This window comes from Mustelus asterias, chromosome 9 (genome assembly GCF_964213995.1).
Source record: "Mustelus asterias chromosome 9, sMusAst1.hap1.1, whole genome shotgun sequence".
Lineage (NCBI taxonomy): Eukaryota > Metazoa > Chordata > Chondrichthyes > Carcharhiniformes > Triakidae > Mustelus > Mustelus asterias.
The window spans coordinates 6,795,911-6,823,281 of record NC_135809.1 but is presented as its reverse complement, the minus strand read 5'-3'; the positions used below and the strand labels follow the sequence as shown (position 1 = coordinate 6,823,281).

The 27,371-nt window shown below is 48.6% G+C and overlaps 2 protein-coding genes across 3 annotated transcripts in view; both read right to left on the bottom strand.

Moving 5' to 3' along the window:
• The window catches only part of btbd11b (BTB (POZ) domain containing 11b), a 135,029-nt gene extending 113,857 nt beyond the window's left edge, over positions 1 to 21,172 (bottom strand). The window contains exon 1 of the mRNA XM_078219592.1: positions 20,303 to 21,172. Coding sequence (XP_078075718.1) covers positions 20,303 to 21,098 — 796 coding nt within the window. The 5' untranslated portion in view covers positions 21,099 to 21,172. The remainder of the gene's footprint in view (positions 1 to 20,302) is intronic.
• ric8b (RIC8 guanine nucleotide exchange factor B) overlaps positions 1 to 27,371 on the bottom strand; it is a 470,590-nt gene that overhangs the window by 72,470 nt on the left and 370,749 nt on the right. The gene's annotated exons all lie outside the window — the stretch shown is intronic.

The window sequence follows — 27,371 nt, the reverse complement described above, 5'->3', positions numbered from 1 at the left end:
ACAACATTACATTTGCTTTCTTAATTACGGACTCAACCTGCAAGTTTACCTTTAGAGAATCCTGGACTAGGACTCCCAAGTCCCTTTGCACTTTAGCATTATGAATTTTGTCACCGTTTAGAAAATAGTCCATGCCTCTATTCTTTTTTCCAAAGTGTACGACCTCGCACTTGCCCACGTTGAATTTCATCAGCCACTTCTTGGACCACTCTCCTAAACTGTCTAAATCTTTCTGCAGCCTCCCCACCTCCTCAATACTACCTGCCCCTCCACCTATCTTTGTATCATCGGCAAACTTGGCCAGAATGCTCCCAGTCCCGTCATCTAGATCGTTAATATATAAAGAGAACAGCTGTGGCCCCAACACTGAACCCTGCGGATTATATCCCACAGGATGAGATTGTTAAACCCGATCAGAATTCTCCAAGTCTGACTCTGGAGCATCTGCGTCCCAGAGGGTTAAGGTTAAGAATCTGTGCGCCGACTGGTTTTGCAGTTGAAAGCCGGTAGGTACAAGTACCCGTGCGCAGCTCAGCGCCATCCTCTGCTCATGCAGGAAGACACTACGCATCCCCATCTCAGTCTGTACTTTCCAGGGTGCCCAGGATTCCGTGAGGAACCTTGAATAAATAGGCCCGGACGAACCCTTCGTTAGTCTCCAGCTTCTGGACGAGACGTTAAATCGAGAACCCTTCGGCCCTCTTAGGTGGCCATCCTACTCCTGATTCCACCACATTTACTTGGAGAACAGCAGGGGAGTTCTCCCTGGCATCCGAGAGCCAATATTTATTCCTCAACCAACGCCAGTAGAAAGGTTAACCCGGCCATTTATATCACGGCTGTCAGGGGGAGCTTTGACTGCCATGCGTTCTGCATCATGCCAGCGACTACACATAAGGAAGTATTTTATGGGCTATAAAGTACTTGAGACGGTTCAGAGGTCGTGAAAGGCGCTACTGAAATGCAAACTTTTCTTCTTCCTGGGACAGGATCCCCCTCATCCAACTGCAATTGTTTAATTTAAAATACAACAGCAGCAACAATTTGCACCTAAACTATAGAATCTCTGCAGTGCAGGAGGCCACCCGGAATATCGAGTCTTTACCCACTCTCCAGTGGAAACAAGTCTTCAGACATGTAACCTGAAATAATAGGATGCTGAGGCAAGCTGACACTGGGTGGTTGGAGGGGGGCGGGGGGGGGCAACAGCTGGTCCAGAGGGGGCAGCAGGGGGAAGTTTAAAAGGAGAAGGAGCTGAGTAAAATGTTTGATACTTGCATCTGGTTACCTGACAATTAGATGGCTCCCCGTTCAGAGTTAGCACAGTCTGGTGGATTGGTTTGTTGCTCTTTGACAAAAAGATTCTGGAGGATTATTGAAAGAAAGCAGCGTCAACTCATTATGCCCCTACCGAGAGGCTCAAGAGAAGGGATTTCCAGAACTTAGACTGGAGGCAAGGTCACCAGTGAGGCAACGAAAGTTGGAGGGACACAGTTAAAAGCGCCCGAGATTGGAGGAAGTTCCACAAATGTTCTGATTTCCTGTTTTACTGTAAATATTTCTATTTGATTTATTGTCACATGTATTAACATCGTGAAAAGTATTGTTTCTTGTGCGCTATACAGACAAAGCACACTGTTCATAGAGAAGGAAAGGAGAGAGTGCAGAATGTAGTGTTACAGTCATAGCTAGGGTGTAGAGAAAGAACTTAATGCAAGGTAAGTCCATTCAAAAGTCTGACAGCAGCAGGAAAGAAGCTGTTCTTGAGTCAGTTGGTACGTGACCTCAGACTTTTGTCTCTTTTTCCCCGACGGAAGGTGGAAGAGAGAATGTCCGGGGTGCGTGGGGTCCTTAATTATGCTGGCTGCTTTGCCAAGGCAGCAGGAAGTGTAGAGAGAGTCAATGGATGGGAGGCTGGTTTGCGTGATGGATTGGGCTACATTCACGAACTTCTGTAGTTCCTTGCGGTCTTGGGCAGAGCAGGAGCCATACCAAGCTGTGATACAACCAGAAAGAATGCTTTCTATGGTACATCTGCAAAAGGTGGAGAGAGTCATAGCTGACATGCCAAATTTCCTTAGTCTGAGAAAGTAGAGGCATTGGTGGGCTTTCTTAACTATAGTGTTGGCATGGGGGGACCAGGACAGGTTGGTGGTGATCTGGACACCTAAAAACCTGAAGCTCTCGACCCTTTCTACTTCGTCCCCATTGATGTAGACAGGGGCATGTTCTCCTTTACGCTTCCTGAAGTCGATGACAATCTCCTTTGTTTTGTTGACATTGAGGGAGAGATTATTGTTGCCGCACCAGTTCACCAGATTCTCTATCTCATTCCTGTACTCTGTCTCGTCATTGTTTGAGATCCGACCCACTACGGTGATGTCGTCAGCAAACTTGAAAATCGAATTGGAGGGGAATTTGGCCGCACAGTCATAGGTGTATAAGGAGTATAGTAGGGGGCTGAGAACACAGCCTTGTGGGGCACCGGTGTTGAGGATGATTGTGGAGGTGTTGTTGCCTATCCTTACTGATTGTGGTCTATGAGTTAGGAAGTTCAGGATCCAGTCGTAGAGGGAGGTGCCGAGGCCCAGGCCATGGAGTTTGGAGAGGAGTTTCATGGGAATAATAATGTTGAAGGCTGAGCTGTGGTCAATAAATAGGAGTCTGACATAGGTGTCCTTGTTATCTCGGTGTTCCAGGGTTGAGCGCAGGGCCTGGGAAATGGCATCTGCTGTGGACCTGTTGCAGCAGTAGGCAAACTGTAGTGGGTCCAGGTAGCCCAGGAAGCTGGAACTGATATGTGCCTTGACTAACTTTTCAAAGCACTTCATAATGATGGATGTCAGAGCCACCGGCCGATAGTCATTAAGGCACGCTTGGTTTTTCTTAGGTACCGGGATGATGGTTGTCTTCTTGAAGCAGATAGGGACCTCAGATTGTTGTAAAGAGAGGTTGAAGATGTCTGCGAATACCCCCGCCAGCTGATCCGTGCAGGATCTGAGTGCATGTCCGGGTACCCCATCCTGGCCAGTCGCTTTCCGTGGGTTGACCTTCAAGAAAACTGCTCTGACATCTGCAATGGTGACCCCAGATACAGGTTCATCCAGGGCTTCCAGGGTGGAGGGCATGCTCTCGCTGACCTCTTGCTCAAAATGGGCATAGAATGCATTGAGCTCATCAGGGAGGGGTGCGTTGGAGCCGGCGATTTTACACGCCTTCATCTTGTAGCCTGTTATGTCTTGCAGACCGTGCCATCGTCGACGGGGTTGCCTCGAGCAAGAACATTCCAGTCTTTCCCATAATTCGATCCTTTACTGTTTAAATCCAGCCCAAGATGTGACTAAATAAGGGATGATTTCTTCCCACCAACACACCACTAACCTCTGGTATCTGCCCCTCCTCTTTCTCCCCCACATGCTGGCCTTGGCAACATGATCCAATGGCGACATGGTGGTACAGTGGTTAGCACTGCAGCTTCATAGCGCCAGGGACCTGGGTTCGATTCCTGGCTTGGGTCACTGTCTGTGTGGAGTTTGCACGTTCTCCCCATGTCTGTGTGGGTTTCCTCCGGGTGCTCCGGTTTCCTCCCACAGTCTGAAAGACGTGCTGGTTAGGGTGCATTGACCCAAACAGGCGCCAGAATGTGGCAACTAGGGGAATTTCACAGTAACTTCATTGCAGTGTTAATGTAAGCCTTACTTGTGACTAATAAATAAAACTTTAACTTGAACAAAAACGCAGCTTCCACATGAACGCCGCTGGCACCCAGCTCTCCCTCAGCACCACATCCTACTGTCTGTCACACTGGACAATCAAATTTCCTCCAACTAAATATTGGGAAGACTAAAGCCATTGGCCCGAATTTTCCCACCCTTCCCGCCAGCAGGATGTTCTGGTCTCACTAAAGGCACCCCTCGCAGTGGGACAGGCGAGCCACACAAAGTGCCATAGACATCAATGGGACAGGAAGATCCCACTCATTGTCTTTGGTCCCCATCGTATTTCCTTGGCCACCAACTCCACTGCTCTCCCTGAAAACCACCCGAGGACCTGAACATTTGCAACATTTCACATATTCTACCCAGGCTCGTCACCACGTATCGCCACCAACACCCATGACACCAGCCAACTCTGCCGGCCTCAGCTCATCTATTCAGTGTCCTCCTGGATGGCCTTGCACTCCCCTCCCCACCCAGTAAATACACACCCATCCAGAACTCTGCTGGTCATGCCCTGACCCACAACAAATGGAGTTCAGCCATCACCCCACTGCACACTGACCAACACTGGCTTGCAGTTAATGAATGCCTCATTTTTCATCCTCTCCGTCAAACCCTCCCATGGCCTTTGCCCCTCCCGAGTTTTGCAATCTCCTCCAGCCCCAAAAACTATCCAAGATCTCTGTGCTCCTGTCATATAGGCCGTGCACCACCATTACTGGTGCTGCCTTTAGCTGCCCAGGACCCCGGACTCAGAATTCACTCCCTACACCTGTCCATCTCTCTACTTGACTTTCCTGTTTTAAGATACTCCTTAAAGCCTCTCTGACCGAGTGTTTGGTCACCTGACCCAATATCTCCTGTGGCTCGATGTCAAGAGTTTGTTTGACAACGCTCCTGTGAAGGGCTGCACTGTGGTTTGCTCTGTGGAAGCCATTTTATAAATGACAATTGCTGTCCCTCACTTCACTAAGCCGTGACTCAGTCTCACAGTGACATCTCGCCTGAGCCATAAGGTTGAAGATTCAAGTCTGCCTTCAGAGATTTTAATATGTAATGGAGACCCACATCCCTGTGCAGTACCCGAGTGACACAGTGTCAGAGGTGCCATTAAACACAAGGCCCCATCTATCTGTTGTGGTAGTTGTAAGAGATCCCATTTTTGAAGAGGAGCAGGGAAGATCGCCCAGGTGTCCTGAACAATATTTATCCCTCAAATACAGATATATCTGGTCACAATCACACTGCTGTTTGGGGGAGCTTGCTGTGTGCAAATGGGCTGCTGTGATTCCTACATTACAACAGTGGCCTCCCTTCAGTAATGCTTCACTGGCAGCAGAGGAAAGACTTTCTACATCAACCAAGTGCATTGCCACGGGAAGTTTGAAATTGCTTCAACAACCTCAGGGAGACGGTGGCAACGTTACTGGACTAGAATTCCAGAGACCCAGGCTAATGCTGTGGTAGACAGGTTCAAATCTCACCTTCGCAGTCGTTGGAACTTAAATTCAATTAATAAAATCTGGGATTGACAGCTGGTCTCAGTAATTATACTATCATTGTACACGAGGCAGGGGATTTTACCAGTACCCAGCGGACAAGACACAGCATGAGAACTGCCAACTGCGAGACTGTCGATTGTTGTAAAAACCCATCTGGTTCACTGATGTCCTTTAGGGAAGGAAATCTGCCGTCCTTACCCGGTCTGGCCTACATGCGACTCCGGAGCCACAGCAATGTGGTTGACTCTCAACTGCACTCCGAAATGGCTGAGCGAGACACTCAGTTCTGCGTGGGCTTCCTCTGGGTGCTCCGGTTTCCTCCAACAGTCAGAAAGCACTGTTTAGGTACATTGGCCATGCTTGTCCCTCCATTTACCTGAATAGGCGCCCGAGTGTGGTGACTCGGGGATTTTCACAGTAACTTCATTGCAGTGTTAATGCAAACCTACTTGTAACACTAATAAACTGTGTGTCACAAGTAAGCTTACATTAACACTGTAATGAAGTTACTGTGAAAATCCCCTAGTCGCCACACTCTGGCGCCTGTTCGGGTACACTGAGGGAGAATTTAGCATGGCCAATGCACCTAACCAGCACGTCTTTCGGACTGTGGGAGGAAACCGGAGCACCCGGAGGAAACCCACGCAGACACGGGGAGAATGTGCAGACTCCACACAGACAGTGACCCAAGCCGGGAATCGAACCGGGTCCCTGGCGCTGTGAAGCAGCTGTGCTAACCACCGTGCCGCCCTGTAACCCTTTCCTTAATTTACTGAAAGGACACACTGGCAAAGGCAATAATTATGGTAAACACATTTCTTCTCAGGAAGAGAAGATCAAATGGAAATTTATTCAAACTTTTGAAATCATTTTAAAATTTAAATAACTTTAAATAATAAAATCAGGGGGAAAAAAAACTGATTGAATCCCAAGATCCTGATGAGACTTGACACGGTGGATACTGGGACGATGTTTCCACTGTGGGAGAGGCGAGAAGTAGGGGACAGAGTTTCATAAGAGGTTCACTGTTTAAAACAGAGATGAGAATTCTTTTCTCTCAGAGGGCTGGTAGCCTGTGGAATTTTCTCATCCCCCAGGAGAGCAGTGGAGGTGGGTCACTGAATTTATTCAAGGACGAATTATAGATTTTTGATAGAAGAGAATCGAGGGTTATGGGGGAGGCAGACAGGAGAGGGGAGTTGGAGACCACAAGCCAGATCAGTCATTATCAGACTGAAGGCTCAAACTGAATGGCCTACTCCTCCTCTCGTGTACTTTATTCCTGTACGTGTCATTAGAGTGCATTCCTTGTTACCAACACACCCTTAGAAACCCTACAGTACAGAAAGAAGCCATTCGGCCCATCGAGTCTGCACCGACCACAATCCCCCCCCAGGCCCTACCCCCATATCCCTACATATTTTACCCACTAATCCCTCTAACCTACGCATCCCAGGACACTAAGGGGCAGTTTTAGCATGGCCAGTCAACCTAACCCGCACATCTTTGGACCGTGGGAGGAAACCGGAGCACCCGGAGGAAACCCACGCAGACACGAGGAGAATGTGCAAACTCCACACAGACAGTGACCCAAGCTGGGGATCGAACCCAGGTCCCTGGAGCTGTGAAGCAGCAGTGCTAACCACTGTGCTACCGTGCCATAAGACCATAAGACATAGGAGCCGAATTAGACCACTCGACCCAGAATTAGGACACTCGGCCCAGTGTCTGCTCTGCCATTCAATCATGGCTGATTTTTTTCTCATCCCCATTCTCCTGCCTTTTCCCCATAACTGTTGACCCCTTATTAATCAGGAACCTATCTATCTCTATGACATGGCAGTTGCCAACTGTGGTTGAGGATCATTAGCCACCTTTAATCATCTCAATGGGTCCAAAAGTCCAGTTCTCCATTTCTCATTTATCTTATTTTACTATTAAGAGACAAGTGTATAATGACCTGTGAGAGACTCCAACCAATATGGTTAGCTCATAAAAACCCAGTGAAAAGGCCCAGAAAGTTCCCTGGTTTTATCCAACTGGAAGAGGCTGAAGATTTTTTTGTTTGAGAGGGGGGAAACTGGGAGCCAGGGAGCTCACTGTTTACTGTTCAAACTTAGTAACCAATGTAACACGATCCTTAGTACAGTTCCTGTGCGCGCTTTTTGGGGTTTTTTTTCTGCATTCAGAGTCAAAATCAATCTGCATAACAGGAATCGGTGTCAAACGCCTCTCATACCATGTGAAGGCACATATTTCATTGGCCGAGTCTGTGCCAGGTTACACATGATCACATATGTAACCAGATTAAATATTTATAAATCCAGCAATGGCCAATACTGATAGCATGCTGGTCTATAGCGGCACATCAATAGTTTCAGTCTCCTAGTCTTTCTCCCTCCCCCACTACCCTCCAGCATGGATGCTTGTTGGGATGTGGGTTCCAGGGCACAGGCTACCCTTCAACACTCAGCCCATTGGGAAATGATACAATAGCTACAGAAACACTGAACACCAGTCCGATGTAAACAGAGCACATCTCCTGGACCAAGAAAGGAATATACGACACAGCAGTTTCACTGGGGGAGAAACAAAATCACCGCTTCCCAGCTCAGTGCGAACTTTCAAACCTCAAATGCACAAATGGAATGGGAAACATTTCCTGTGTTGTTTGAAAATGGAATGCATCAAGTCCCAGTCCGTCCATTCACTGTTTAACATCAGAATGGGATGAAATTGTCAACCTCCTGCTCCAAACCGTGTGCATGTCTTTTGGGCATCGTCAGACATGCAGCATTGTTAACATGTTTAAAAGTTTGTAGAGTGAAGATGCTCCAACGCTTTAGTTTTCACGATGTGAAGATGGTCACACTTCAGCAATAATTACCAGTTTGACGACGGGGAAAGTTCCTGTACGAGGGGTTTCCATTTTTCTAAACTGTATCTCTGCAAAGTACTCACATTTGTCCACAAATAAAGGACGCAGCATGATTTCATACATGACAAAAAAACACTCTGTGCAGCAGCGATTTGACCAGCGGTCTTTACTGCACATGCTGGAAGTTTGAAGCCTCACTGTTTACATTTACAGTATGAAAGGTTCCGAGTCAGCTCTCTGGGGCTTTGGGCTTTTGGCTGCATTCACAGAGCTGTTGATACACATGACTCAATCCAAACCGGCAACTTAATGGGGGCTCAGAGTTTCGACACCAGGGCCTACCTCTCCAACTGGAGTCTAATGTGGTCAATCCAGTTTGTGGTGTTTCTATTTTCCGGGACACCAAACAGGAAGGGACCGAGCCAGCTCTGCCACCGTCTCCGACTTCACTTTAAACACACGGAAAAAGCAAAAAGGGGACCCAGGCTAGGGTGGGGGCTGGTGTGTTATCACCGCTGCTGCAAGAAAGGTAATTGGAGGGAGAGAAACAGGAGAAAGATGACCAAAAGAAGTAGGAGCAGAATAGGCCAGTCACAGATTGTGGCTCGTTTGATATAATTGTCAACTCCACTTCCCCGCCTTATCCCCATAATTTCTGATTCCCTTACTGATTAAAAACCTGTCTATTGCAGCCTTGAACATATTTAACGACCCAGCCTCTACAGCCCTCTGCGGTAACGTATTCCCCAGATTCACTACCGAGAGAGAAGAAATCATAGAAACCCTACAGTACAGAAAGAGGCCATTCGGCCCATCGAGTCTGCACAATCCCACCCAGGCCCTACCCCCATATCCCTACATATTTTACCCACTAATCCCTCTAATCTACGCATCCCGCAACACTAAGGGGCAATTTTAGCATGGCCAATCAACCTAACCCGCACATCTTTGGACTGTGGGAGGAAACCGGAGCACCCGGAGGAAACCCACGCAGACACGAGGAGAATGTGCAAACTCCACACAGACAGTGACCCAAGCCGGGAATCGAACCCGGGTCCCTGGAGCTGTGAAGCAGCAGTGCTAACCACTGTGCTACCGTGCCGCCCAGGAGAAATTCCTCCTCATCTCTGGGCGACCCCTTACTCGGAGATAACGTCCGGTCCACATCTGAATCGAGTCCTGGACCTCTCTGCAGACCCTACCTGTACTGCCAATCGGAGAGCACTTGTTTCAACAGCGATTTCTCGTAGAGACAGTGATGCTGTTACAAATCCACGAACATGAGATCAAAGAATCACATCAGAAACAAATGGAGATAGAGCAGAATTAAACTGTAACCATCATCAGTAAGTATTAAACTTTGTATAATGGGGGGGGGGGGGGGGGGGGGGGTGACTGGCTGTGGGAGATCTCCTCCTGTAATTTTTAATCCCTGAAGTGGGTCAAGTGTGACACGATGCTCAAATTATCTTCAAAAATATAATCTAGATCATTCTATGGTGCATAAAGATTGGATCGCATCCCCGATCCTTACACAATTACTTTCCCATTTGCATCTGACAACTTTAAGAACTGACAGAGACAAGATCTGGGGGTTTTTACAGCCACTTCATTGCAGTGTTAATATAAGCCTATTTGTGACACTAATAAATAAACTTTAAACTTTAATTTAGAGATGGATATGATCAGCTTCAAATGTATCCTCAAATATTAACTTTCCCCATGTCAAACTGAATTAAATTCTGTGCAATATGTTGTTCTGTGAAATCTATCAGAGTTATAGAGGTTTACAGCATGGAAAACAGGCCCTTCGGCCCAACTTGTCCATGCTGCCCAGTTTTTACAACTAAGCTAGTCCCAATTGCCCACGTTTGCCCATATCCCTCTATACCCATCTTACCCATGTAACTGTCTAAATGCTTTTTAAAAGACAAAATTGTACCCAACTCTACTACTACCTCTGACAGCTCATTCCAGACTAGCTTGTGTTATGTTCTTTATTTGTGAACAAATGCGAGCACTTTTGCAGGAATACAAATCCCAAGATGAAACCTCCTGTACAGGAGAGCCTCTAGCTGTCCGTCTTAAACTTGTCAAAATGGTAATTATGCTAAATTACAGGTCTACAGATATACCACAGCAATCCTGAACATTCAGTGGTCTCTTCACAGCCCGACGCTGCACAGAATCCAGCAAATCGCAGCTTGCTAATCCATGTGCTCTACCATCTGGAAGGACACAGGGGAGCGGGGACATGGGAACACCATTAACCTCCAAGTCACACCCATCCTAGCTTGGAATATATATCAGCATTCCTCTATCAGGGTCCCGGAACGGAACTCCCTCCCGGACAGCACTGTGGCTGTACCAGCACACAGAGTGCAGTGGTTCAAGATGGAGGCTCATCTTCACCTTCAAGGGCGGCTAGGAACGTAAAACAAAGGCTGACCTCACCAATGATCAAGTGACATTGACAACTGCCCTCCAAGGGCAATTAGGCGCCAGCCAGCAACGCCCATATCCCATGAATGAATAATAAAAGAAGTTTCTACATGAGCCATTTGCGACCAACAGAATCATAGAATCCCTTGCAGGAGAAGGCCATTTGGCCCATCGAGTCTACACCATCTCCACGACAGAGTATCTTACCCAGCCTCACACCTCACCTATCCCCTCAACTCCACATATTTATACCACTAATCCCCCTAACCTACACATCTTAGGACACTAAGGAGCAATTTAGCATGGCCAATCCACCCAACCTGCACATCTTAGGACTGTGGAAGGAAACCGGAGCACCCAGTGAAAACCCACACAGACACGGGGAGAACGTGCAGACTCCACACAGAAAGACAGACACCCGAGGCCACCCCGACCGACATCAATTAAAATTGGTACATGCAATGTTGAATCCGAGGTTACAAGTGACTTGGGCAATAAGGATTTCCCATTTATTCCAGAGTCTCAATATTTTAAAAGTCCGTTTAGAAAGACTTGCATTTATCTACCACTTTTCATGACCAGCATTTTGCTGTTTTCAAGGTGCAGTCACTGCTACGACAGCCAACAGGCGCACAGCAAGATCCCACAAAGAGCAACATAAGAACGAGCAGATAATGTGTTTTGTGATGTTGATAGAGGGCACGGAGGATAAATCTCCTGCTCTGAAACATGGGAGCCATGGGATCTTTTACACCCACCAGAACTGGAAGACAGGATTTAATGTCTCCATGGAAAGATGGCACCTCTGACAGTGCAGCACACTCTCAGTAGGGCAGTCAGCCTCAATTTGTGGCCAAGCCCTGGAGTGGGACTTGAACCTGGAACCTTGTGACTCAAGAAACAAGTTCAAGAAATGAGTCACAGATCTGAGCCACAGCTCACACTACCTATGCACCTGAAAATCAGTATTTATAAGATCCTCTGGCCCATCCAACTTGTTCCAAAAACCACGATGCCTTGAGCATCGCAATTAGACACTTCCTACCCAGACATGGAATAGAGGGAAAAAACAGTTAGTCTAGATAGGACAATGTGATTGGTGCAGGCTTGGATAGCCAAAGGGCCTGTTCCTGTGCTGTACTGTTCTTTGTTCTACCCACTAGAAAGCCATGTCATCTCCTGGGAGAGGCCAATACAATGGTTAGAGAGAGGGGGGAAAATTGGCCAGGATTCCTGCTCCTGATCACCTGGTGGTGCAGGAGAAAGATGCAAGGTGATTGAACCTATTCTGGGAGATGACACTGGTGCTGATTAACTTGAGTAGGTATCTGCTCCTTGTAATCAGTGTTCAGTGCGCTCATCTGATGAAGGAGCAGTGCTCCGAAAGCTCGTGCTACGAAATAAACTATTCAGGCTTTAACCTGGTATTGTGAGACCACTTACTGTGCCTACCCCACTCCAACACCGGCAACTCCACACCGGTAATGAGCTTAACTGAGTATGCTGTAAGAATCATTACAGTGCTTCCAAGATGCACACCATAAACAGGCCAGGACTCACTCAACACAAGTGAGTTAATTTTTAAAAATCCATAAATAAACAAACATTAACTATAAAGTCAATTATATTACTATCTTTCCTCAGTTCCGATCGGTTTGTAAACCTGCTTTAGTTTGATTTCTATTGGAAAATTAAACTGCAACAATTTCAGTTCATTTTCTTTGAGTTTCAAGAGTGTGTTTTTGGTGTTCTGCTTTTAAACTGATACTTTTTGAAAGATCTGCAGCATTTTCATCCATGGATTCAGCAGTGAATTTATTATTTTCTCCAAAACAAACTTGAACATTGTAACTCGTATCTCGATAACTAACTCTTGGGTGGTTTGTTTACACCTATTAACCAACGTTGTCGTTCCTTTCCCACAGTGCAAGGCGATGTATGAAGGAGCGATATCTTTGAAGCAACATATCCAATGTTATCTGAGCTCTCAAACTGCAAGAGCAAAATTCAACTCATTTATCAAACTCTCCCGATGCCCAAAACACGTCAGGTCTGTGCCTTGCACAGACGGCACGGTGGCACTGCTGCCTCACAGCACCAGGGACCCAGGTTCAATTCTGCCCTCAGAATTGAGAGGTGGGAAATCGGCCAGCGTTCCTGCTTCTGATCACTGTCCAGTGATCCCTGGGTTACAGAGAGAGAGAGAGAGAGAGAGGGAATCAGCCAGGGTTCCTGCTCCTGATCACTGTCCAGTGATCCCTGGGTTAGAGAGAGAGAGAGGGGAAATCAGCCAGGGTTCCTGCTCCTGATCACTGTCCAGTGATCCCTGGGTTACAGAGAGAGAGAGAGAGAGGGAATCAGCCAGGGTTCCTGCTCCTGATCACTGTCCAGTGATCCCTGGGTTAGAGAGAGAGAGAGAGAGAGAGGGGAAATCAGCCAGGGTTCCTGCTCCTGATCACTGTCCAGTGATCCCTGGGTTACAGAGAGAGAGAGAGAGAGAGGGAATCAGCCAGGGTTCCTGCTCCTGATCCCTGTCCAGTGATCCCTGGGTTAGAGGGAGAGAGAGAGAGAGGGGAAATCAGCCAGGGTTCCTGCTCCTGATCACTGTCCAGTGACTTGTGCTTCCATATGGATTTGGGGAAAGGGGACAGTGATCAAGAGCAAGAATCCTGGCTGATTTTCCCTCTCTCTCGATGTGGAGTTTGCATGGGTTTCCTCCGGGTGCTCTGGTTTCCTCACACAGTCCAAAGATGTACGAGTTAGGTTGATTGGCCATGCTAAAAATTGCCCCAGAGTGTCAGGGGGACTAGAAGGGTAAAAATGTGGGATTACGAGGATAAGGCCTGGGTGGGATTGTGATTGGTGCAGACTCGATGGACCGAATGGCCTCCTTCTGCACTGTCGGTATTCTATGAAGAGTCATCAGTGACCCAAAACGTCAACTCTGCTCCTCTCTACGCAGATGCTGCCTAACCTGCTGACTATTTTCCACATTTTCTGTTTTTATTTCAAATATGAACTATTTGCGTCTTTAGGGAGCTTTCTGAATGTGTGAATTCTGGCTTCTTATAAGCAGCACAACCACATTTAGACATCAGACAGAAGAACTCGGTGTCTGATACAGGCCTTTAGCAAACACTGGGTAAAAGCATACTGCGGTATCTATTTATACCCATGCTATTAGCACCTCCCAGCCCCCATCTTCACGAGTAAAGCTAAAACCAAGAACTTTTCTTTATCGAGAGAGTTTATAGACTTGTCCAACCTCACAACTCTCCTCCCATTTCACCCAGTGTCCAGTTATTCCGTATTTGTACTCAGTCAGAACAAAGAAAATTAAACACTAATGATAGGGGTGGACAGCCCCAGGTGGAGAGCTGTAACTACAACATATCTAAAGGAAACTTAAATAGAAGCAAAATGTCATTCCCAGGGTTGATGGCATACCCCCACCCCTGCCAGACTTAGTCACGGAAGTCGTGAAGCATGCCAGTGAATCCCCCTATTTCTTTGTGCTGAAAGACCATTAATATCCATCCGCTGTTTCTCCCAACCTTAATGACACTAACAAACTTTACTGTAATTAACAAGACATCAACAATAATCACCTAGAACCTCTCCCCTTTTCCCAAATCCACATGGAAGCACAAGTCACTGGACAGTGATCAGGAGCAGGAACCCTGGCTGAGTTCCCCTCTCTAATAAGTATTCGCATTCCAACCATTATTCATGTAAATTGAGTTTGTGTCTTTATATGCCCTGTTTGTGAACAGAATTCCCACTCACCTGAAGGAGGAGCTTAAGGCTCCGAAAGCTTGTGTGGCTTTTGCTACCAAATAAACCTGTTGGACTTTAACCTGGTGCTGTTAAACTTCTTACTGTGTTCCCCTCTCTAACTCAGGGATCACTGGACAGTGATCAGGAGCAGGGACCCTGGCTGATTTCCCCTCTCTCTCTAACTCAGGGATCACTGGACAGTGATCAGGAGCAGGGATCCTGGCTGATTTCCCCACCCTCTCTAACCCAGGGATCACTGGGTAGTAATCAGGAGCAGGAATCCTGGCTGAGTTCCCCTCGGGATCAGTTGTGATACTATTCCAACGAAATGATGCAAATCTCTCTCTTGGAATGCCCTTTAATAACACAAGGAACAATTTCACCATTAGGCCAACATGTCCAACTCTGCTGCAGGAATTACGGGAGGGAAGTGAGGGAACGTCTCCCGCAGACTGGCTTCAGAAAGCCCTGATTTACCCCATCTGTCAATGCTGTTACACTCTCAGAATCCAAATAAATAGTGGGCACAAACTGCCTTTCACAAACTGCTCGGCTCCCCAAGTCTTGCAGAGGTGCACTTACAATCAGCGCCTGTTAACTCAGAATAAATGGACCTTTGCAAATGAGCTTAAAAGTGTTGATTTTACACCAACCCAAATCGAAAAACGTGTCTCAGACATTTATCCGAAGGTCACCCCAGCCCGTGTAGAAAACCCAGCCCAGGATCCGACTCTCCTGCCGAGGAGGGCACCGAGAACCTCACACACAACACGGGACTCTCTCCTGGATGGTCAGAACAGGGGGGGGGAAGGCAATGAGGTCTGAACAGCGACAGTAATTCCCAGCTTGAAGAGTTCAGGAGCCACCTACAAGATGCTTTACACAGCTGCGGTGTGTAAAGAGCCGAGTGACACTAACATGATTGAAACAAACAGTCACAATCGTTCAAATTAACTATTTGCTTGGGAACCCAAACAGACCAGGCAAACTGCTGCATGCTAATCTGGATAGTGGCCAGCGAGGAACAGTCATTACGTTTGCTCAATATCACCAGCCTTACACTGGCAGCGCTGAACATTAATATTCACTAATCGCAGTGTAATTAGATTGTGGCAGTGTGGCAGAGTATCTGCAAAAACAACCAGCAGCTGCTCGACATAAAGGGAAGAGCAACAGCGATAGATTTTTCCCTCACCCACGGAGAATAGCCCCAGGTCAGTATATAATTACTAGCAGTGTTAGACCGCAGATCTCAAGTTTCGCAATAGCCTTAGACGAGGAAAGGGCCTGGCAATATTTAATAACACTAACAACTTTGGCTCGTCACAGTTGATTCTTTTCTTGGGAATATTGATCAGGTGTCAGCTTGGCTCAGTTGGTAACACTGAGCTTAATCAGAGGCCATGAGTTCATGATTTGCTCAGGATTAACGGTCACATTATTCCAGGAACAGGCTTGCGTGCGCTTTGTAAATCCATTCGGAGGGTGTGAGCATCGCTGGCCAAGCCAGCATGGGTTTGTTGCCCATCTTGAACTGCCCCCGAGAAGGTGGTGGGGGGCTGCCTTAGAAACATAGAAACATAGAAACCCAACAGCGCAGAAGGAGGCCATTCGGCCCATCGAGTCTGCACCGACCACAACCCCACCCAGGCCCTACCCCCACATATTTACCTGCTAACTACACATCTCAGGGGCATTTTTTTTTAACCTGGCCAATCAACCTAACCCAAGTCTTGGGAAAAATTAGATTCCCTAAGGTACAGAAGGAGGCCATTCGGCCCATTGAGTCAGTACCAACCACAATCCCACCCAGGCCCAATTCCCTGAACCCCACACATTTACTCTGCTGATCCCCCTGACATTAGGGTCAATTTAGCATGGCCAATCCACCTAACTTGCACGTCTTCGGACTGTGGGAGGAAACCGGAGCACCCGGAGGAAACCCACGCAGACACAGGGAGAACGTGCAAACTCCACACAGACAGTGACCCGAGGTTGGGAATTGAACCCGGGTCCCTGGCGCTGTGAGGCAGCAGTGCTAACCACCGTGCTACCTTCTTGAACCACCCACCCACAGAGCTGTCAGAGAGGGACTCCCAAGATTTTGACTCAGCAGTAAAGATGAAACGGTGAGCTCCAAGCCAGGGTGACTTACAGGGGAACTTCAGAGGGGTTTTACCAAAGGGGTGCTCCATTAGCTGAGGTGCCATTTACAAAAGAGATGTTGAACGTTCATCCAGACCACCTGCAGCAGAGGTTCCCAAACTGTGGGCTGTGACCCCTGGGACAGGATTTTGGGGTCAGGAGCTCCTTGGCAACAATGGAGCCTGTCCAGCTCTGACTGAATTTTGTAGCTACGATGCCTCTTTAAACGTTTCTGATTCTTCTGTGAGTCAGAGAACAGATGATTGATCCACTCTACGGTCCAGTTGCTGCATAATACCGAGAAAAAAGTGACTCCTCACTTTTTTTGGCAGAAACCCAAACGTTTTAGATTGTCCTGCTCGACAATTCCACTCCCCCACATGGTACCCCTCTCCCCTCCCCCACACGCAACAACTCTCTCCCCCCTCCCCCACATGGGGGAGATAATCGCCCTTGGTCCCTTCATCATTCATACCCATCCTAAAAAATCTTGGGAAAAACATTCGGATGCGAGTGTCTTACGAGGAAAGATTGACGAGACTGGGCCTGTAAGTGTCAAAGAATGAGGGGTGGTCACATTGAAACTTTAAAATTTGATAGGGTGGATGTAGGAAGGATGGTTTCCCTGGCTGATGGGAGCATCCAGAACCAGGGACACAGTCTCAGAATAAGTTGTAGGCCATTTAAGACCGAGATGAGAAGGAATTTCTTCACTCGAAGGGTGGTGAATCTTTGGAATTTCCTACCCCAGAGGGGTGTGCAGGCTCAGTCATTGACTATGCTCAGGACAGAAACCAATAGATTTCTGGACACTCAACATCTCGGGATAGGGGGGAAAGAGGGCAGGGAAAGTACTGTCGAGGTAATGATCAGTTATGAGCTAATCAAAGCAGGCCTGACGGGCTGAATGGCCTTCTTCTGCTCCTATGTAGGTGTTGACAGTCAGAGAGAGACACCATTTCATGCCCTTGATGGCGTTAATGAGTGATAATTATAAGACAGAGGAGGAATTTCTTCTCCCAGAGGATTGAGTCTCTTTGGAGCTCCTTGCCACAGAGAGCTGTGGGGACAGAGTCCTTGTGTATACCAAAAGCGGAGATAGATTTTTGATCAGCAAGGGAATGAAGGGTTACGGGGAAAGGGCAGGAAAGTGAACATGGGGAATGTTGGATCCGCCATGATCTTATTGAATGGTGGGGCAGGCTCGAGGTGCCGAATGGTCTACTCCTGCTCCTATTTATGATCTTATGTAGTGCGGCATTTTAAAAACGCGGTAAACGTGAACTTGCAGGAATGGCATCTATTCTGTGGAGGGGATGGCTACATCTATTGCAGGGGGCAAAGCGACTCATCAAATCTCCTACTGATAATGACAAGACAAGTTTTAATAATTAACTTCAGTAACATTTTGCTGTGGGAAAGCCAAGGTGCCCCTGTTAAATAATTAACAGCCACATCATTTCTATGCATGAAATGGCACTAATATTTAAGCAGGGCTCAGGGAATGAACTTAGCTCGTCACCTGTACAGTTCTTGGGGTGAGTCCAGACCTGATACATAGGAACAGCTGGCAGCGGGTGGCTGTTCCTATGTCAGTCTCCAATATCACAATACCCAAACAATTTACACTGCCTTTACAGCTGTGTTTCATGGACACAAAGAAAAATTTGAAATAAATGTGACTATATTGATATCTGAAGTATGTAAGTATTTCTGTAACTTTCCTGCCAGGAATGTAAACAGAACTTACAATGGGAATATTGACACCACAACCTGATTCCGGAGGCAGGAATGGCATTGTCTCCCACAGACTGATTCAAGGCTCCCTCTCCATTTAGAATAAACTGCGTTTCCTAATTTCTCCAATATCACCCCTGTACAAATCAGCGCCCAGATTAACTTCGATAAGTTAACCCAACTGTGTGCAGCTCTGACGAAGGGTCTAAAGTCGAAACGTTGGCTCTATTCTCTCCCCACAGATGCTGTCAGACTTGCTGAGATTTAACAGCATTTTCTGGTTTTGCTTCAGGTTCAGGCCTCCGTAGTATTTTACTTTTATCGCACAGTCCTTTCACCCAGCGAGGAAGCACCCCCACCCACATCAGTTACTCCGTTAGTTCCCCTGCTAGTCATCGTCAAATAGTCCCACTCCTATTACACGAGTGAGTCACCAAGGCTCCTTCGAAAGTACCTTCTAAACCCATGACCTCTGACAGCCAGAGGGACAAGAGGGGGCAGATGCATGGGAACCACCTGCAAGTTCCCCTCCAAGTCACTCATTTTTCCAGCTTTCGTCTGTGCTGCGACCCAGCCACCCACAGAGTGGAGCCCCGGCCTGGGAAAGCTAGGCTGCTGTTCCTACACTCTTGCTGGGTCAAAATCCTGCAACTCCCTTCCTCACAGCACTGTGCCTACACCACGCAGGTTCATGGTGGCAGCTCACCCACCACCTTGTCAGGGGTCAGCTGGAGATGAGTAACAGATACCGGCTTTGCCAATGACAGCCATTTCTCATTAATAATTTTTAAAAACTTTTGTTCTTGACATAATCACTGACCATACCTCCCCCACAAATAGTACCACCACCACCGTACACATACATCCTCGACCACATCCTGTGTCAGTTCAGCAGAGGGGCAGTAATCCACCGAATGATCCAATGCTTCTTGGAAGTGGGGGGCGAGACTTTGACTCACTCAAAATATTTGCAGTTAAAATCTCGCCTCAACTTCCCCCCCCCCCCCCCAATCCAACCAACAATTTCTATTTAATTTTAACATAATTAATCTTCCCCAAGTGCTTCCCAGGAGGATTTTAAAAAACTGGACACCCAGTTAAAAGAGGCGCTCTGGACGGCTAAATGTTTAGAGACGTAGGTTTTTAAACAGCATCTTAATCAACATAAAGGAAAGCTGGATCGAGGCAGAGAAGGTTAGAGAGGGAGGGAATGCCAGAGTTTCAGCCCTAGGCAGGGGAGGAGTGGCTAAAATCGGAGGGGATGAAAGTGAATTTGATAAAAGATGGGTTAGTGGAAGGGCAGAAGCTTTGAATCTCAGCTAGGGGGAGGATGGGGATATGTCAGATGTGGCACAGTGGCTAGCACTGCTGCCCTCTTTTTAGGTCAAACCAAATAAACAAACTCAGATTAAGTCAGGACAAAGTAAAAGGGGCAGCTCCCCAAAAAGGAGGGGGAACAGCCCGAACAGAAATCAAAGTACAAAGGAAATTTAAAAACATCAAATTAAAATGTGATTATTAGGGTCGGTAACGCACCCCAACCCCTGCGGTGCCCAGCGGGCGCGGAAGGCGTCAACCGCGCCCGTGGACACCGCATGCTCCCTCTCCAGGGACACCCGGCCGCGAACGTAGCCGCGGTAGAGGGGCAGACAGTCAGGATGGACGGTCCCCCCTCGATCACCCGCTGCCTGGACCGGTAAATGGCGCGTTTCGCCAGGAGCAGGTTCACGAGGAGGTCGCCATCCCGACCCTCCCCTCTCCGCACCGGGTGTCCGTAGATCAGGAGCGTGGGACTGAAGTGCATCACAGCACCAGGAATCCGGGTTCGATTGCCGGCTTGGGTCACCGTCTGTACGTTCGTCCCGTGTCTGCGCGGGTTTCCTCCGGGTGCTCCGGTTTCCTCCCACAGTCTGAAAGACGCGCTGGTTAGATGCATTGGCCGTGCTAAATTCTCCCTCGGTGTACCCGAACAGGCGCCGGAGTGTGGCGACTAGGGGATTTACACAGTAACTTCATTGCGGTGTTAATGTAAGCCTTACTTGTGACTATTAAACAAACTTTAACATCACAGACACACACACAGAGGGGGAGGCTGCACTCACCGTGAGCATTCTTGCCGCACAGGAGGTGCAGGTAGGGCTGGCTGATCCCCCAGAACTCGGAGTCGTTGCCGATGGTCTGCTCGATGGCTTCCACGGTGATGTTGGCGGTGCCGTTGTGCAGCACCCGGAGCAGCAGCTCCTTCAGCAGGCTCTCGGTGCCAGCCGCCAGGTAGATGGCAGCGTGCGGGTGGATGCGGGGAGCCACCCCGCTCTCCACCATCCACCTGAAGAAGCCGCCCACCGACAGGGCGAGGCCACACCTGGCCGACTTGCCCTGGCCGAAGCCGCGGCCGCTGCTCATGTTGTAGAGGGAGAGGGCGGCCAGGCCGGCCGACACCGAGCCCCGGGCCAGCGGCCAGGACAGCACCATCCGCAGGGCGCTCTGCACCTCGGGCCGCCCGCAGCGCCCGTACCGCAGGCTCAGCCGCTGCGCCTCCCGCGACACCCGCAGCAGCGGCCGGCTGATCAGCCACGAGAGGCGGCGCAGAGCCTCCCGCCGGCATTCGGCCACGGGAGGCTGCACCGTGGCCAGCACCGCCTGCAGCTGCTGCAGCGTCCAGGGCAGCTCCTCCGGCTCGGGCAGCCGGCACTCCAGCATGTCCCCCTCCTCGGCCAGAGCCCCGCTCACCGAGCCGCAGCTGCTGCCTCTCCCCGCCCGGGAGCCCGCTCCATGGGCGGCCGGGGAGCAGCACAGAGACAGGCTGGAGGAGCGCACCGAGTCGGCGGTACCCCCGTAACCAGAGTCCCGGCTCACGTCCTCCAGTGTCCAGCCCCAGGGTTTAACCCGCCCGCCCATGGCTCCGCCACATATTCCGGCGGAGGGGAACAGCGAGCGGCCGGACTCCAGTTATACCGACCCGAGCCGGCAGCGCGGCAGATACAGCCCGGCCCGGCTGCAGCTGAGGCAGGCCCGCCCACTATGCAAATCTCCGGCCGCCCCGGCCTCCTGATTGGCACGCTGAACTGACCACACCCTCCGCCCCACCCACTATGCAGATCACTCCCGCCCCGATTGGTGACACTGACCACACCCCCTATCCCCGCCTACTATGCAAATCGCAGCACAATCCCGCCATCTGATTGGCACGCAGCACTGACCACACCCATCGTCCAACCTACTATGTAAATCACTGCCCTATCCCGCCATCTGATTGGCCACTGTCAAAGACCTTACGCTCTTCCCTGCCCACTATTCAAATATGACCACGCCCTCCATCTCTGATTGACAGCCAATGGTGCCCAGGTTTGGATATGGGAGTGGTCCAGTACAGAGATCGCCCCGCCTTCGATCAGCTGGGGCTCCTTAAAGGGATGGGGCTGGGGGCGTGTCCCGACCCGCCGATAAAAGGCTCAGTCTCTGCTCCCTAACTTCAATAGAAACTTTTCTCTCTGCAGTTCCCCCTCCTGATGCACACTTGCATTTCACAGTAACCGTGACAACTTTCTACAACCAACTAACTGGCTTATAATCAATAAAAAATCTTTACATTCATATGGAATCATGGGGTGATAAAGTAAAGTTTAATTATTAGTCACAAGTAGGCTTACATTCACACTGCAATGAAGTTACTATGAAAATCCCCTAGTCGCCACACTCCGGCGCCTGTTCGGTACACTGAGGGAGAATTTAGCACAGTCAATTCATCTAACCGGCACATCTTTGGTCACTAAGGGGCAATTTAGCATGGCTAAACCACGTAACCTGCACATCTTTGGACTGTGGGAGGAAACCAGTAAGGAGTCTAACAACACCAGGTTAAAGTCCAACAGGTTTATTTGGTAGCAAACACCACTAGCTTTCGGAGCGCTGCTCCTTCGTCAGGTGAGTGGGAGATTTTCGGAGCAGCGCTCCAAAAGCGAGTGGCGTTTGCTACCAAATACGCCTGTTGGACTTTAACCTGGTGTTGTTAGACTCCTTACTGTGTTTACCCCAGTCCAACGCCGGCATCTCCACATCATGACTACTGAGGAAACCAGAGCATCCAGAGGAAACCCGCACAGACATGGGGAGAAAGTGCAAACTCCACACAGACAATGACCCAGGGCCAGAATTGAACCCAGGTCCCTGTGAGGCAGCAGCACTGTGCTACCGTGCCGTGATTCAGCATTGAACATGGCCATTTGGCTCTTCATTTTGATAAGAGCTATTCAATTAATCCCACTGATCAGCTGAATTCCAGACCACAATGGCAACACGGCGGCACAGTGGTTAGCACTGCTGCCTCACGATGCCAGGGACCCGGGTTCAATTCCACTCTATGTAACTGTCTGTGTGGAGATTGCACGTTTTCCCCATGTCTGTGTGGGTTTCCACTGGTTGTTCTGGTTTCCTCCCACGCTCCAAAGAAATGCAGGTTAGATTGATTGGCCATGTTCAATTGCCCCTTAGTGTCAGGGAGATTAGCGGGGTAAATACGTGGGATTACAGGGATAGGGCTTGGGTGGCATTGTTGTCGGTGCTGGCTCTATGGTCCAAATGGTCTCTTTCTGCAATGTAGGGATTCTATTTTATCAAAAATTACCAATCTTGCTTCCAATTACCACCTTTCTATCACCTTCACATGGTCCATCTCTGACACTTCTCTTCCCTTTCTTAACCTCTCTGTCTCCATTTTTGTGACAGACTGTCCACCAGTATCCATTACAAGCCCACCGACTCCCACAGCTACCTTGACTACATCTCTTCACATCCCACATCCTGTAAGGACTCCATCCCATTTCTCAGTTCCTTCGCTTCCACTGCATCTGTTCTGATGATGCCACTTTCCAAAATGGCACTGACGATGTGTTTTCCTTCTTCCGAAATTGTGGTTTTCAAAGCACTGTAGTTGACAGGGCTCTCAACCGTGTCTGACCCATCTCTTGGTCCACTGCTGTCACCCCTCCCCTCTGTCCTAGAACCAGGACAGGGTCCCCCTTGTCCTCACTTTTCACCCCACCAGCCTCCACATTCAAAGGATCATCTTCCACCATTTCAGCCAACTCCAGCATGATGCCACTCAACACATCTTCTCCTCACTCCCCCTGACAGCATTCTGCAGAGACCGTTCCCTCCGGGACACCCTGGTCCACTCCTCCATCAAACCCAACACCTCATCTGACACCTTCCCATGCAATCACAGAAGGTGCAACACCTGCCCCTTCACCTCCTCCCTGCTCACCATCTCAGGATCCAAACACTTCTTTCAGGTGAAGCATTGCTTCACATGCACCTCCTTTAATCTGGTCTCTTGCATTCAATGCATTTGCAGAACATATTCGGTCTGTCCGCAAGCAGGACACAGACAAAGAACAAAGAACAAAGAACAAGCCCTTCGGCCTTCCAAGCCTGCGCCGACCATGCTGCCCGACTGAACTAAAACCCCCTACCCTTCCGGGGCGGAACTCCCACCCACCTGACAAAGGAACAGCCTGTTCCGAAAGCTTGTGTGGCTTTTGCTACCAAATAAACCTGTTGGACTTTAACCTGGTGTTGTTAGACTTCTTACTGTGTTTACCTCAGTCCAACGCCGGCATCTCCACATCATGATCTCCCCTGTAGCCAGTGACGATACAAAGATTTCTCTCAAGGCCCCAGCAATTTCCTCCCTTGCCTCTCTCAGTATTCTGGGGTATATCCCATCAGGCCCTGGGGACTTGTCTACCTTAATGTTTCTCAAGAACCCCAATACCTCCTCCTTTTTGATCTCAACATGACTCAAACTATCTACACATCCTTTCCCAGGCTCATCATCCACCAAGTCCTTCTCTTTGTGTTCCTGACCTTCCAGAGCTTGCCTTTTCAACACATCACCCTGCTCTCCTGTCCACATGTTCATCCTTGGCCTTTTGTAATGTTCCAGTGAACCCCAATGTAAATTGGAGGAACAGCACCTCATCTTCCGAATGGGCACTTTACAGCCTTTCAGACCAAGCATTGAATTCAACAACTTCAGAGCATGAACTCTCTCCTCCACCTCCACTCCATCTCCATTTATTTTATTTCTTCTTTTCATCCTATTCATCCATTTTTATTACTTTATATTCTTATTTTTATTTTTTCACTTCTAATATCTCGCTTTGTATCTTGTTCCCCCACCCACCCCCCCCATCCTCCCCCCCAACCCCCCCCCACCCCCCCAACCCCCCCCACCCCCCCCCACACCCTCCCCCCCCGACCCTCCCCACCCCCCCCCACCCCTCCACCACCCCCCCACCCCCCACTAGGGCCAACTGCCGCATTCCTACATTCTGCACCTTTGTTCTGCCATTTATACATTCCAATCTCTTAATGGACACTCGCACCATTCTCAGCCTTTATCATTACCATTTACATTCCCTTTTGTCTTTTTGCCTATGGCATTCCTATCAGTTACAGCCCCCCCCCCCCCCAACCCCCTCACAATATAAATCTTGTCTGACTTTCCTTGTCTTCAGCTCTGATGAAGGGTCATCCTGACTTGAAATGTTTGTTCTATTCTCTCTCCACAAACGCTGTCAGATTGGGAGGAAACTTTGACATTATGACAATAGAGGTGCTGTCCTCTCCTAAAGTCCAGGAACTCAAAGATACCTTACAGGCAGATCTCACATACAGACAGCTTCAGGTTGTCATAATGAAAGGTTGGCCAGAGTCCCCCACATTGCTCACCATTAGAGATAAACGAACCATATAAGATAGATTGATCCTGTGTGGCCAGCGATTCATCATCTCCACTTCTCCGCAGTCGTATCCCACCCAGCAACTTCACCAAGGGCACTCAGTGTTGGAAGCAACCCGATACAGAGCAAAAGAATCACTGTACTAAACCCTTTATGTGTGCTGACATGGAGTAGGAAGTTTCCAAATGTGCACCATGCAATGCATTCAAGTTGCATCATGTGAAAGAACTGTTGCATTTACACAAAGTCCCGGGCCTTCCATGGTCATTGACAGCAGCTAACATCTTTGAACTGAATGGTAAACAACACCTGGTCTCAGTTGATTCATATACCGGGTGGTTTGAACTCGACGAACTGCTAAACATGATGAGTAACGCTGTCATCATCAAGTTCAAGAGGTACTTGGCTACACATAGCATTCCGCAAAGACTCATCCTTTCTGATTGTATCGCAGCTTGGTATGGCTCCTGCTCTGACCAAGTCCGCAAGAAACTATAAAGGGTTGTGGACGAAGCCCAGTCCATCACGCAAACCAGCCTCCCATTCATTGACACTGTCTATGCTGCCTTGGAAAAGCAGCCAGCATAATTAAGGACCCCACAACCCCGGACATTCTCTCTTCCACCTTCCGTCAGGAAAAAGATACAAAAGTCTGAGGTCACGTACCAACCAACTCAAGAACAGCTTCTTCCCTGCTGCCATCAGACTTTTGAATGGACCTACCTTATATTAAGTTGATCTTTGTCTACACCCTAGCTATGACTATAACACTACATTCTGCACCCTCTCCTTTCCTTCGCCCCTATGTACTCTATGAACAGTATGCTTTGTCTGTATAGCGCACAAGAAACAATATTTTTCATTGTATGCTAATACATGTGACAATAATAAATCAAATCAAATCATGAGAGACAATGCTCATCAATTCGCCTGTGCTGATTTTCAAAACTTTGCACACACGTGGGACTTTGAGCATATCAAACAGCCCCTTTTACCTACAGTCAAACAGTCTGGCGGAATGTGCGGTACACTTGGCCAAGCATCTTCTAGAGAAACGTGCATGGGATCGCACAGATTGCTATGCTGCACTCCTCAGCCTGTTAAATCTACCATTACAGCGCCTGCCCTTGTCAGCACATTGACTCTTTTTCAGGCACACCGGCACCACAATTCCTTCTGCTGAGATTCTGTGGTAGGTCAAACTTCAAACCAACCTGAATGGTGCCTTCCTGTGATGCAGATTGGAAGCCATCAGACCACATGTGGCCATAGTCAGTTGGCGGTGGTACACAGCCATATCCTGCAACCAGACAGTTACATGGTAGCCTCAGATGGTGCCCACTACATATGAAACTGCTGTCACCTCCTACAGGAACCAGCACCAACAGATACCACAGCACTCTAATCATCTGGCCTACAACACAGGCCCCTTTACATGCAGATTTCTCCAGAGGCCAATGCACCAAGCACACTGACAGAACGCTCCAGGTCATCCACACTGAAGTTTAAAGTTTATTTATTAGTCACAAGTAGGCTTACATTAACACTGCAATGAAGTTACTGTGAAAATCCCCTAGTCGCCACACTCCGGCACCTGCTTGGGTACACTGAGGGAGAATTTAGCATGGCCGATGCACCTAGCCAGCGTCAGCCTGAGAATGACTATACACCAACCGACATAACCACACGTTCAGGGTGTCTGAGCAAACCAAACACAAGGCTCCAGGACTATATTACCACCTAGTCTAGAACTGGCCTTTGAATCTCATCACTCTACAATGAAACGTAGGGGGAGGGAGGAGATGAGCTATGCACCAGCTGCAACAGCTTAATCCATGCCTCAAATGTGTAAATTGTTATGCATAGTTACCCTGTTTAATTGGTATGTAACAAGATGGTCTGTACAGCTTCTATTTGCGCACACAATTACACCTTATGCCACCTGTTGCCCCAAATAAACGGGGAAAATGTTGACCGAGTGGTCACATGATGAGATGACATAAAGGGTGGTGTGTCAGGAACGCAGGAGTTCTCCCTGGGAGCGCGGGCAGAGCGCAAGCATCAGGTAGCTGCTCAGATAGTGAATAAACTACTGTTTGTTACAAGCCCTGTTGCCGGTGTTTCAGAAACCCAACACATTTACAGGCCTGAACATGAGCTGATCTAAAAGACTGCTTCCTTCATTTCGGTAATCCTGCCCCTTCCTCCAGGGCTGCTGACCATGTTCCGAGCCTTTATCACCAACACTAAACCTCTCAATGTGAACTTCCCTCCCTCCACAGTTTGGTATTGTATCCAAATTTGCTGATTACACAAAGATAAATGGCATGGAAACGTAACGGGGGCAATTCTCCCAAAAGTGCTGAATTGGCGAGAAAACTGGTCAAGATCACGGTTGTTTTTTCAGGGGGAGTTCAGACTCGAATCT